Source organism: Scatophagus argus, chromosome 5 (genome assembly GCF_020382885.2).
Source record: "Scatophagus argus isolate fScaArg1 chromosome 5, fScaArg1.pri, whole genome shotgun sequence".
NCBI lineage: Eukaryota > Metazoa > Chordata > Actinopteri > Scatophagidae > Scatophagus > Scatophagus argus.
Window position 1 is genome coordinate 7,334,938 of NC_058497.1, and position 14,599 is coordinate 7,349,536.

The 14,599-nt window shown below is 39.9% G+C and overlaps 1 protein-coding gene across 2 annotated transcripts in view; it reads right to left on the bottom strand.

The window, feature by feature from the left end:
- igsf11 (immunoglobulin superfamily member 11) overlaps nt 1-14,599 on the bottom strand; it is an 89,220-nt gene that overhangs the window by 9,985 nt on the left and 64,636 nt on the right. For both annotated transcript variants that reach the window (XM_046388889.1, XM_046388888.1), the window contains one exon: nt 5,533-5,696. In XM_046388889.1, the coding sequence (XP_046244845.1) occupies nt 5,533-5,696 (164 nt within the window). The remainder of the gene's footprint in view (nt 1-5,532; nt 5,697-14,599) is intronic.

A 14,599-nucleotide genomic window follows, 5' to 3' on the forward strand; every position in this document is an offset into this window, starting at 1 on the left:
ATGTGTGTTTGCCTGAATGAACAAAGGATTAAAGCAGACCTTAAACTTTCATGCATTTCACACCTGTCCCTGCTTTGGTATCATTCTGACTTCCTGCAGGTTTCATTTTTCTAACAATAAAAATGCAAATAAATAAATAAATGAATAAAAAAGGAATAAATCAAAAGCATGTCAAAAAATACTGTAATGGACAGATAAATGTGTGCTCTGTATTATTTTTTCAGATTAAAACATTTCACGTTCCACCTATTTTCTAAACGTTGTGTCTCTGTCCACTCTGTTGATCCATCTATGTCTGTGTGTGCGTATAAATCACCTCATCCTCTAGCGTGACCTGGTTGGCTTTGTAGCTGTGCGCAGGGAGAAAAGAGGTCATGGCTGACACTCAGATGGCAGACGGCCCTAAGAACTCTAGTTGGACAAGCTGGACGTCCCACTGCTGGCCCAGCGGTAAACCTCTGCAACATCCTTACTCTCCTAAAACCCTAAGCATACATACAGCACTAGCATTCACTCACACTCCAACTATATCCTGTTCTCTTGCTTTACAATCCACCCTATAAGTGTGAGCCATGACTGGGTGCACACAGTAAACCTTCAGATATTGTCCGTCAGTGCACCAGTCTCATGACATTAACCTACTTCTGACTGACCCGAAGGGCCCTGTTGGCCCCATACATGAGGGAAACTGCCATGGCCTCACTAAAGCCTGAATAAACCTCTAAACCTTCCCAGCCTCCCCGCAATTTACTGACTGTAAGCTGCCACTGTTATCTCTTTCTATCCTCCGAGACATGTTCTGGACAATATAGGCCCAGATCTACTTCACTACCATGTCTCTTCAAACTGCTATTTTTGTGCGATTTAGCTCATGAGCTACATAATACTTTGCCTTATTGTCAGCCATTATCCAATGCATACAGAAAGTGTTATAAATGATCAGTAAATGGTGATTTTTATTTTAAAAGTTATGTTTTACTTCTAGTACTTCTAGATGGCCGCCCACCTAGAGCTGGGATCTGCTCCAAGGTTTCTCTTTTCTAAAAGGTTTTCCCTCGCTGCTGTCACAGTACTTGCTCAAAGGGGTTATGTTGAGTCTCGCTGTAATAAAAAACAAATTCAAGAGTTTGGTCTAGACCTGTTTTAATTTGAAAGTCTTGTGACAACTTGTTGTGACTTGGTGCTATATAAATTGACTGAATTGCAACAAATTGAAGTAATCATTGTTCAGTCAAAGAGTCAAGTCACATCAAATTAATTTATGTAGCCCAGCATCAAGTCTCAGTTGGCTTTTAAGACCTATGTTAGAAACAGTTTTTAACCCAACATTTTAACAAGATTTTTGAGACTGGAAAAAAAACCCTTTGTTGTGATATGTATAGAAAAAAGGAAGAACCTCTGGCAAGAAAATACAAAGAGAAATTTAATTACCTCACCCAAAGTTTGAGCAGTACGTGGGACATATAGGTGGGACATAAGCCATTTACATGGAGTGAAAACAACGATGATGGAGATACAAAATACATCAGTCGAAGTAAAATCTAACTATCAGGTAATAATTGATTCATTTATAATGTAGTAAATACTAATGAGGTATGTCAGTGAATTATACAGTATGTTCAGTGTAAGATGCAAGGCTTGGTAGGGGCGAGGGGAAAGGATATGAGGGTGGTTACGTTTTAAGGCCAAGCCAGAATCAGAGTTTTGATTCAGCTGCCCCAAAACATTGCATCCTCATGCTGTGCTGTTAAAAGATCACATTCAGAAGACAAGTAGTCCTAATGAACATGCTTGCAGAGGATATGTGAAGATTATGTTCTTACAAAGAGCTTTATGGTGTCACAGTTCAGTGATACTTTATGTGTAAAATAATAAAATAAAAAGTGACAAAGGGAGGCAAGCACATAAAAAAAGATTTTCCTTTGTGCTGATCAATAAAAGGTATCATATTATTGCATATAGAGAGTGTGTTGAAACTGAGTATATGAATTGTAGCATCTCTAAACTACGGCCTCTCCACAGGGAGGAGTTAGAGTCTCAGACAAACAAAACGTAATTCTTAATTTTGTCTCAAATAGGTCCTTGTTCATTTTCTTTGATGTGTCCAAGAAAAATTGTTTTGGCAGGGTTTAAGGGAAACAGTAAGGAGGAAAAAGGTCATTTCTCAGGGTATGAGAATGCAATATCTATTCAAACTATTCTTTGGCAGATTGTTTGGCTCAGATAAGGATCAGAATCTTATCATCTATAATACTATGACAGATGTTCTCAATTACACATTAACTTCATTTCCGCCACCAAACATTCTCTTTGACCTCAATTCTACCAGAGCCTCATTTCACTGAAACTGCATAATTTTTATTCTTTGAGTTACAAAATTCAGCATGACTCGCTTCCAGGAATTTCTGAAAACCTTCTTAATTCATTTTTCAGGCTGAAAATAATTTGAAAATACAATGACGCTGGAAAATGATTTCATCAGTCCTGGAGTAATAAAGAATTCTCAATAAATTTCTCTCTCCAACTAAAGAAAGTGAGAAGAGAATATGTATCAAAATTGGATTTTAAAGGATTTCAAGCAATGCTGACAATGTTCAACTTTCAGGTTCACCACACTGAAGGGATGTCTCCAAAGTATAATATATACATATACAGTATATTTGATATCAAAACTATTTTGATGATCAAAATCAGTTTTAGGAAATTGTTTCATCGATCCTAAACACAACATACATATCAAGCAAAGAATTTAGAGAGGCTGAATAAACATTGTTTAGGTTTTGTGTGAGGTTTTGTGTTTTTTAGAGCCTTTCATCTGAAAACAGCTGCCTGGTGTAGTCGAGAATAATGCTACGAGAAAGGTGCAGGTGAACCAAAACAGTGAAGTTGCTGGCTGGAAAATGAAAAACATGAGCTATAACATGCTATTAAACTCACTAGAACTGAGGGTAAGATCAGAGTCGCACACATCCCACATCTTTTAACCACTGTTGAAATCTTGTCCATTGTATAAAACAATTGATGACGGCCACTTTGGAAAAAGAGGCATTTTTAACATAATGATTTGGTTTCTCCCTTTTTTAATTATCATCTATTGTTGGCATTAATTACTTCAGAGATCAAGTGTCTAAACAAACTCATACTTGAGTCATTAAGTAATTCATTCTGTCAGCCATGTAAGTTTAAGGCTGTACACCACAGGGTGAAGTCTTGGTAACATGGAAAACATAGAACAAACAGCAAGCAAGATTAATCTGTTCTACCGAAAACAGTTAAGTTAGTAATATCTTGCATCTTGTGCTGATGCCCTCTGACCACGCTAAAAAAGCTGCATTGTCTTCTGTTATCTGAACATGGTATTCTAATTTTGAGCAGAGAGAGATGTGAGTGGTCCAAGTTCACTTGTTAAAGTGCTAACACAGGTAGTGAAGCTTCTGTTCAGGAATTCTTAATGGCTTTTAGCATCAACTGTAATCATTTATGACATACTCTTCCTCTAAAATGACCTTGTACATGTACTGTTGCTCCACGCAGCACTTTATTTTGTCACTCACCTTTCAGACAGCTAACCAAATTCACACACACATCCTGACTGCAGAACTGTGTGGCGGTGTGGACTGAGTGTGTCACTGTATGTCTTCATTTCATGCACACTTAAAAACTTGTGTGTGCGTCACTGTGCTTCCACCCAATGTTCCCAGCTATACATCTATATGGACTTTACTATGTGTATGTCATATGTGACACAATACAGTGTGAAGGCATAGCATGAGAACACTGTGAATATAAAGCAGCGTTCTGCATGTATCAGCTCCCATCACTTACATGGTATCTAAAAGTCTTGTGCATTCATCCATGAGTAAATGAATGTAGTGCAATTTGTGTTCATCGTTGTTTCTACTTTCTGTGTAGGTATTTGTCCATCAAGACAAAATTTTAAGCCTTTATCCACAGGTATGTACATGGGAGCATTATTCTGGGATGTGTGCATTTGTGGATATATGATAACCATGTTGGTTTTCACACTTCTATTGTGCACTCTGCATGCAAGTATAGGTGAAGTCAGTAAATTTACAAGCTATAAGCTATGTATGCTTGTGGATTTGCACTGCATTTTGACCAGCAGTATGTCTAAAGGCAGTTTGTGTGTGTGTGTGTGTGTGTGTGTGTATGTTTGGTGAGAACAGCTGCGATATACAGCCTGTCGTGGGCGTGAGGTAATTAGTGCAGAAGATGATTGTATTATTTGGACGGCCGACCAGCACTGGGGTTCAAAGTGAAGGGAGGCAGGTGAGCTTGTACGGCCTGCAGCTGCATGTTAAACAACTCAAATGGAATCAAAGAAGTCCCACAAGGGGGGAGGAAGAGTGAGAGAAAGAGAGAGAGGAAGGGAAGGTGAGAAAAAAAACAGAAAGAAAATGAGAGTAGCAAGCCAGAAGAGTTGATGGTGAGAACCCAATGAGACAAGAATAATGCCAATAAGATAAAAACTAAAGTGTAAATCATACAGTGTTTTTGTGTGCAAATTAGACTGTTGCAAAAACAAATTCACAACAGTGAAATGAGCTTCAGGATGCTCTTTGTGGTGCAGCTGATACCTTGTTTTAAAGTTCCACATATCACAATTGTGCTGTATGCTACAATACAACTTGGAAAGTGATAAAGTTATCTAGACTATGCAGACACCTTAACCTTACTAATACATCTACATTACTGTAATATAGTCATCTATAATCTATAACATAACACTAACACTAATATCCTAGAGGTGCGTTCAGATGCACCGGAAAGAGAAACATTATGTGTTTTTGCGCTTTTGCACTTTGTACTTTTGCACAAATACCTACTGCACATTTGGCAAACATGTGCAAACATATCACGTTAGCACTGTTTTTTTGGTCATGATTATCCTCACGAGTAAGAGCCACTGCTGTCATGTAACTGTGCTGGATGTTCCTCGAGCCCTGAAGATTCTCTCTCTGTGGATGCATTGTGCAAATGATCAATTCTCCAGTTTTCCAACTAGAGCTAATATGTCCTCATCTTAATTTGGGCCACTCTGTGTCTGCTTCTGTTTGGATTGTTCTGCTGACTTTCTGTGCATTTGTGCAACCTCTGAAATTCTCTTTGCGTTGTATCCGAGCACACCTTAGTACTGATCAAGTCTTATGTACCTGCTTTGACTGTGAGGTTGATGTTGGCAAGGAAGAGACATCCACATGATGCATATACAGTAATGTTGTATTAGAACATAAATTAGATGCATCTCAGTAGTACAATATACATCTAAGTAAGCACCTAAACAGTGCTCTGCATATTCACTGTCTCCTGCTGATTAATGCTTGCAATAAAACAGTTGTTAGAACAATACTCTCATCACAGCAAATAAGAAAAAAAAATGGATATAGAACTCTGTCCACCAGGTTAAAATATTAAGAATATGTTTTGCCACACTTGTTTAACTCTGATTCTTTGCTAGATGACTGCCCTCTTACTGTGAATAAATGAGTTCATAAGTGATGCACACTGTACCTGCTCTGGCTGGTTGGCATTGGACAGTGGTATCACCATCCAGATGATGTTGAGGTTGTTGAGGGCAGCGCTGGTGGTGAAGGAGCATGGTAGGACAGCGGCTTGGCCACGAGCTACCTGGATACTGCTCTGGGACACCGTCACATCCAGCGCCCGCACACACGCTGCAGGGGGAAGGAGGCGTCATCAGCTTCTTAATGCACAACAGCTAAGCACATACAGTAACAAGGTGTAAACAAATGAAACATCAGAACAGAAAGAGCATAGAAATTTTGACTCCCAACAGATGCACCATGTACCATCTTCTCCTACAAATCTGAAATCTTCAAGTTCAAAGTCTCTCCGCAAGCTATTTGACCTAAAGACCACCTATATCAGTGAAAGACTTGGCTTTATTGAGTCAGACATAGGGACAGAGGGACAAACACATAGACATAGACATGCAAGGTCTATGAATAAAATTACTTATCAGCAAAACTACTATGTACACATAGTAGTGCATATTTTCTCTGCTTCTTTTTAATCTTTCCAGCAAAACAAACATGGTTTCCAAACCAAGCCCTTATTTTTAAATGCTCTCAGTAGCTAAACAAACATCTAGACCACACTGTGAAGGATCACATGAAATATGTAACAGTTAAATGGGGAAACACGATAGGCTGTCTCTTGAGTTATTCATTTCCTAAAACAACTCGCTTCTTGCTGCTTTCATGGGAACACAGTCTGTATCAATACATACTAAATGAACATAACAAGAGGGGATAGTAATGGTTATTTTAGATACTATTTGCTGCTTCCTCTGTGCATGCAGCATACTGAACAACAGCGTCTTGTGCGTTGTTGTCTCGTGCGACAAAGGTCTCTCTTCTCAAACTATGGAACTTGTGAGCTGCTTTCCTCATCTGGGCTCAGCTGTTAGCCATAACAGACCCACAGAATCAAACATACACATGCAGCATCCTATTTCTAGACCAGCTAAAGACATTACAGCCTTAATTAAGTTAGATCTCCCCCGCAAACATGTATCGATGTCCAAAAAACACAACGGGAAGTAATCTTATCTAAGCATGGTGAGGTGGATGATGACACTGATTTGATTACAGATAACTGATCATGTCCTGTAAATCGTCTTTGTTTGTAATGTAAATGTAAGATGATGATCTTGCAATAAACCAATAGTAGAAATTGCCAGGATGCCATTCATGTAATATGTAGGAGACAAGCCAGCAGTGTAAGCAGCGACCACCTTGCATAACTAACTGTATACAGTTAGTTGTATTATTTCTAGGTAGCAAAATAAGAGGCACTGTCCATCTGCTCAGAATTTCAAGCTGCAATTTCTGCCGAATTTGGGTCTTGAATATCACATCATATTCGAGCTGACAGACTGCCTGTTGCTCCCACTTTGTCTGTCCGAAACCTGCTGACTTCCTACGCTTTCCTACTGCTGGCAGACACCACATGCCCTGCAGGCTCACTGCTGGCACAGGGGAGATAGGCAAGACTTGAACTGCTCGGCTCAGTTATGGCTTATAAGATATATATATTCATGAAAAGACTTCTCATAAATTATGCAAGCAATTTCACTTAAATGCATTATATTACACTGCAATGTCAATATAGATCATTTACATTAGTATGAGCCCTCAATGCAATTCAATTGCTCAAACAAGACATTGTGCGTTAACAGCACGACAATCTGCTAGGCATGTATGAAACAACGCAGCTAATGACCTCCCATTACCTCTTACGACATCCACAATCTCTGGCCATCATCACAAATACAATAAATAACTAACTCTTTGGTCACAACTCTAATCTGATCTTCTTCTATCCTCTGTGTACACAGTGTTCACTTCATGTGCAGAATCAATTTATGTTCTTATGGGAGGATTAACGGCAAAGAGGAGGAAGTTCAAAGAAAAGGTTACAAACTTAACAGAATGTGCGAAAGCATTGGCTGCATGGGATCAGTGTTTGTGTTTATCATCGTTGATTGTAAAGGTATTACACTTAGGGAAGAAAGAAAGAAAGAAAGAAAGAAAGAAAGAAAGAAAGAAAGAAGCCCCAGAGGAATGAAGATAGAAGGAGCATCTTATCGTCTCTAAGCCTCCTCCAAGGCAGCAGTCTCTCAAGCCCACAACAGCTGGAGGGCTCATTTCAAAACAGTGGATTAGGGAACCTCTGCACACAGAGCCTGTAAGCTCCCACTACCCAGCAAGAAACACTCACACTTACTCACACTCAGTATCACAAGCACACAAACATACATGTGCACACATACAGCATGAAACTTACATATACACATGCCCTGCAACACAGACGCACACAAGACAAGACCACCCACTACTAAGCACACACATTCAAACTCAGAAGTGTATGTTGTTGGTGTCATGAAGGGTAGTCTATAAGGGACACATATAAAAGACAGAGATTGCAAAGGCTGGTGCATTGCTCGGCATTGCCTCATTATTGCACACACTTCTGCCAACGCTTTATGCCAGCTCTGCAGCTCGACTCCTGGAGCATGTCCGGCTGACAGCCGCTCGTCCAGAACGAATATTGTGAAGGGTGAGCGACTCATTGTCAAATGTAAGCACTCAGACAAAAAAATGTATTCACTAAAGTATGATGTGTATTGTGCAATTGTGAAACTATAAAGACTGTCAAAAGATATTATAAAATGTTGAAAGGCAGTATCATTGTTTTGGTACAGTAACAGTTACTTTTCACTTTTCTTATTCTGTTCGTGTCTAGGGTGTTTCAGGGCTCTTCTGCAGCTCACAGTTCTGCACGTTTTTTCATGTCTGCAGGCTAATGTGCATAGGTATGATGTAAATGAGCTGTCCATCTCAGTGGGTTTACCATCCAAGCCTCTCCATATTTATATCAACAATTATCTTGTTCCCTCTTGCTCTTTTCTCAAGCTCAGACCTGTCCTGAGGCACAGCTCAGCAGGACTTACACCAGCCGGACTGCCGGGAAGTAGCAAAACCTACCCAAGCTCTTGGTAATACTGACCCCTCCACAAACACACACGCACACACACATAGTTGTGTGTACCTGTGATGGAGGAGTGTTATTATCTGTCTGTGATTGGATATTAAGCCATAAAGAAAGCCAAGAGAGATGTGTATTAGATAATCTGCACAGGTAAATGGAAGATTATGTGAAAGTTTTTGCCATTTATAAACTGAGACTTCTCATAAGCTGTTGCATTTATCATTATTTTTGCCTGCTTGTTTGTTTGTTAGCAGCAGATGGTCAGCAGATTTATGGGAAAACTACTGGTCTGATTTTCATGAAATTCAGTGGAAGGTTGTAGCATTGCCAAACAAAGAAAACACAGAATCCAAATCACAGGGCATATATACAAATTATTCTTTACTTTCACATTTTCTGATTGTCTCATGGCAGTTACATTCTCATGCACACATGAGAACACCCACACCTCCACGCCACCCTGCAGCAAGGTGCCATCTTCATGGGTTTTGTGTGAATTCAAATGAAGCACACATCAAACAAACAGCAGGTCTTTATGCATTCATCACAGAGCAAAGGAGAGAGAAGGAAGAAAATTCAGGGTCTTCACAGATACATCACATCCTTCACAGGTCTCTGCAGATACTCCACATAAGTGATGAGGTGATGCGGACATTTCAGCTGCTTATAATTTTACTTAAAATAATTCTCATACTTCCAGAAACACAGTGGTTGAGTTTACAGTTTTGCATATCATAAAACAGTGGACTCTTGGCTTTTGCTCTCACAGTGCCCTCTAGTTTCTTGTTTGCTTTTTTTAAGTCAAAAATGTATTTTTCTTCTTGCTTCTACAGTTGAATGTTTGAACTTCACAATGCACAATGACTTATGTGCAGTTTGACACGAGAAGACCGTTTTCATATTCATCTACTGCAAGTGGAATGCTTCTCTGTGCTCGCTGAAAATGGATGTACGAGCAAGATTTGTGACATTACAACTAGTTAAGAAGCCAATTCGGGTCCAGTACTCAAGTGTGACGTGGACATCTGAAGGCTCCAGTGCGCAGACACTAAGTATGGAACTGTGTCCAACAGCTAGTTTGGAAATTAAAAAAATAATTGCATATTCATAAATTCTGGAATCTTAAATGAGGGAGGAGCAATAACAAGATAATTTTATGTGAAACAAACTCAATATGCTCAAATAAGCAGCGTTATGTTGCATGACAATCTGCCAAGCATGTGCAACACAGTGTGTCTAATGACCTCCCAAAAAAATAGCAGACATAAATCATCATTCAAACATATCTGGATGGGGATCTCTTAACAATAATGATAACAAAAGTATTGGTGAATTTGTAGTGTGTAAATTTGGCAAACATTTAAAAGAAAGTTAAAAGAAATGAAAAATAAAATATTTCACACATGTTATGTAGAGCGCTGGTGGGAAGAAAGTGAGGAAGAAAAAACTTAAGAGAGAGGATGCAGAAGTAAGGTAGGGAGAAAAAAAAACAAGAAAAGGAGAGGAGAGAAAAGAGGATGATAGAAGGGAGGATGCTGCTTTTTTCCAGAGGACTAATTGATAAAGTCACCCCAGGCAGTGCCAGCAGTGCTTGTGAAGTGAAGGAGAGACCCAGCAGCGTGGCTCCGTTAAAACAGGACTCTCTCTCCTTATTCGGGACGAGTGTCAAAACTGCTGTTGATTAATGCATGAGAAAACCATACACCTCAGAGGGCATGGAATGTGTGTGTGTGTGTGTGTGTGTGTGTGTGTGTTTGCACTCACTCAGTCAAGCTAAGGTGCAGCTATGATGAGATGGAGAACAAATGCAGGGTGAATATAACACTTCCACTCACTCACTCACTCACTCAAACTCTCTCTTCCTCTCTCTCTCTCTCACTCTCTCTCTCTCTCTCTCTCTCTCTCTCACACACACACACACACACACACACACAGACAATCCCTGCTTGGCAAGTCATTTGCATCCTGTGTTATTATTCATGTGGCTCTTTTATTCATAGGCTTTACTTTTATTTCAGTTTCAAACAGATGCCCCTGATGCTGTGATGAGATGAGCCTCTGGCACAGCTTCACTAGGTGGGGTGGGACACACAGAGGCAGAGGACTCATACACCTGTGTAAGTGAAATCACTGACGATGGTGCTAAATGTAAAGGTAAAGAAAGGGAACAGAAAGTGAAATCTACCTTCTTTTTCTACGTGATACCTTCTTTGCAGATAACAGGATATGTCTGAATTTAAACCTCGTCTTTTCATGACATAATGTACTTATAATATTCACATTTTTTTTAAAACAGAAAGCAACATTACAAACATCAGTGGTACGATTATATGCGTGATAGTCACCTTTTGTCAGCTGCGCTTTCTGCAAGCGTGAGACTTCTTAAGAAGTGAAAGGAGAAGAGTAAGAGGGAGCGGTGAGAGATCGAGCATAAAATCATGTATCTCCTGCTTCAGGCGTGACAGTTGGCATCTCTGATCACAGCTCATATTTAATCTGCATCCTTTAAGAATTTTTCTTTGGATTAAAATGACAGTTGTGATGGCTTTAGTGCTTTAAACTTCACCCTAGAAGTGAATCTACTGTAAGGACAAAAAAACCCCCCAAAAAAACAGCAAAAGCATGAAATCAAATGCGATCATGAACACATCTACACATGTATTCATGTGAATAGGCACTTGTGCCCACATACAATCAGAGCTCTGTGTCATATTCTCTTGCACTAGACCCAGGGGCTTCATGATGAGCCATGTTTGTGGATGGTTGACCCTGTGATGCTACCGCTGCCTGTGAGGCACCAGGGCGAACAAAAGCAAGCAAAGACATCCATGTGAAACTCAGGTGGTAAAGTTGTGAACCCAGCTGCTCTGTGGCAACTTATCAAGAACCACGCTCAAAGCAAAGCTGAGGTCAAAATAAAGTCACAAACTAACAGTTTTCATCCTGCAGGGGCATTTAACTACTGTATACTGCTCTAACAACACTTTGTTATCTTCAGTGGTGCTTGACTAAGAAATCCAATAAACCTTTTTCAGTAGTTTTTTGCCTTCCAAATAGTATAGCTAGCTTATTTAAAATGTTTGATAGATTTTATTGAAGTACAGATTTTGAGAAATTTGAAAAAATAAAATCTACCTGCTGTCACAAGCCTGTAATAAACATAAACACAAATAATCTGATCATTTCATTGGGGCAGAATGAAATCACTGAATGGCGTCAAGGCCTGTGTACCTGCCTACATTCCCAAACTCTGCTCATGCCCTCTTTGCTTAAGAGTCTTCCACATGGTTAGGCAGCTATATTGCTATAAGTTATTGGCAAGCTAATCACACAAGAATAGCTGAGAAAGTGCAGACAAACTTTCCTAATATTAACACACTAGCTTGAAAGCTGTGAGTACTAACAAAAGCCATGATCGATGACAAGAATGGGCTGCTCACAGAAGCCTCTGCAAGTGATGCCATAATCTGTTAAATAAGCATTCAAGCTACATCTGACTGTAAAAAAACTGTAAAACTGTAACCTATTACTCTTCTGTAAGGATGTAAGAGGATGTCACACATCAGGGTAGACAAACTGAAGCTTTAGGGACCACATTACAAAATGTCCTCATTCATATTTCACAAAGAAGCAAATGTTGGTCCTGTGTACTGTGTACAGAACATACAAATCTTGCTTACAAAAGGTCTGCCTGAACCAAAGCTGAAAGGAAACATCTGCAGCTTCTGCCTGCATGCACTGTCCTAGCTCAAAGGTTGGATATGTTTTATCTGTCTGATCACAACCACTGACTGTGTTGCAGTAAACTGCTGAACATGAATGAGTACTTAAAATACAAGGTGCTTCTTGAGTTTTAACTCATTGGTTGGGAAAACGAGTGGGCGAGGGATTTTGGTGCGTCGTAAGGAACTCAGATGATGGTATCAGCTTAAGGTCTGCCGGAGGTTTTTCTCACATGACAATCCTTCCTTTCCTTTCCTTTTCTTTCCTTTCCTCAACTTTTCACTCCTCACTTCTTTCAGCACACCCACACCTATTGAAAGAGCCTTAAAAATCTCTTGCTCATCCTCCCTCTCATCCCCTGTCCTGCCCCTCCTAGTTGACCTATTAGCCACAACAGCCAACTCCCTAACAGGGTCCACTGACTAGCCTACATATCTTAATACTCTCCTCTAAACTGTACTGAGTCTGACTAGCCCAGCTTACTGTGCTCCTAATGCACTACTACTACAAGCGCAAGGCCTCATAGCCCACATACAAGCACATATGGCATGTGGCAGTGGTCACACAGTTTTCTTACAGCCTCGCTGTCCCAGCCCAGTCATGCAAGTAAAGTCTGTTATATATATATTTCTTTTATTTTAGTTAAATCACAATTAATTCAGTCAAAAGTTGCAAAGATTGAATTTCATGCTCATCCAAAGAATATTGGTGTTTTTTTGATTTGTGATGATAACTCACTCGAAGGTTCTTCTTACTAACATTACATAAATGCTGCGTACCTCTTAGTCTGGCCTTACGTTGCGCAAAAACAAGCACCTATCACATGAGCAGCAGAACATCCCCACTTGCTCCTCATGAGACAGGTTTGCAGCTGACTACTGCAGATTTATGTGTTTCTCTGGAACACATGATCACCAGCCTGCCAGCCTATTCTCAAAGCTGCACAGTTATTGTTTTTTAATATGCTCAATGGCGAACAAACAAAAACACACCAGTTTTGTGCAGATAAAAATGCACACAGGAAATAAGAAGCAGAAAATCCAATTAAAGGGTGTAACACACAACATATTATTATCTCATCACGTGGAGTTGTAAAGGCACAGTATGTAATTTTTGCAGCGAGGCGGAAACGTTCACGAACGAGGTAATGTTTTAAAGGTTTAGTTATGTTGCGTTCCATCATGATTGTGTTCTTTGACAGGCAACCAAATGAAAGCACCTTGAATAAAATTAGCGAATTTGAATAATCTAAGTACACAACTCAAAGAAATATAAAAAGAAGTTCTATTCATTTCTACACATTTTAATGTGGAAATGGTACATACTGTGTATCTTTAAAACTGGGAATATTTTATGCAAGTAACAAACTAACAATGATTGTTCATGCAAATGAGATGAAAGTTATTATGAACTGACTAACGGGTGATCAACCAAACTAGTGTGCTTGGCTGTGTGCTCTGAGCGAGCAGAAGGTTAAAGTAGGCCACTGCCCTCGTGCACAGATAAGCCTGGGTACTGGAAGACTACTGCTAAAGCAGCAAACAGATGGCTCTGCACATGCAGCCCTGGACACAGCTACACAAACACACTTTCACACACACAATGTCCAAAACACATCGAGTACCAACTTCAGTAGAGTGCACTGTTCACAAATATACTGTTTTAATCAAAGACATCACTCCTGTGCTTGTTCACGGTGCAACAATATGTGCTGTTTTCCAAATTGCCAGCACATATGGTATTTTGTTTCAAATGACAGATGAGGAAACAGACTTGAATTTCCCCAAAGAAAGAGACTCAGTCAGCCACCAGCCACCTTACAGCCTTTATACCACCTCTTTGTGTAGTAACTCCATTCCCTGTCAGACTTGCATGTTTGGCAAATCTGCCACAGTGTCTGCATGTAAATCTAACATCCTGGCAAGCATACTGATCTGTCAGTAAGATGACATGACTGGCAAGGGGCTCTGTTTGCTATTTGGCAGCTGCCACCCCCAAGTCCCTTTTAAGTGGGTGACAACGACCTGCTTCCACCAAAGATGCCCAAATGAAGAAGCGTGTGTTTCTATGTCTGGTATGCAGGTATCGTCAGTATAGAGGTAAGCGTTAAAAGGGTAACAGCTGTAAAAACTACATGCCAAAGTTGAAATATTTGACATGGAGAAGATTTTTATTAGGTATTTGATCCTTAAATGAAGCCAAGAAGCCACCATGCAGACTGGTTGGGAATAGGTACAGATCAAGTAAAACAAAAGTTCTATCCTAAAGTTTTTCATTTGAAACACCCACACTGAAACCACTAAGCCCTGATAGTGTTTGGAAAGCCAGCACTCTGTCCCTC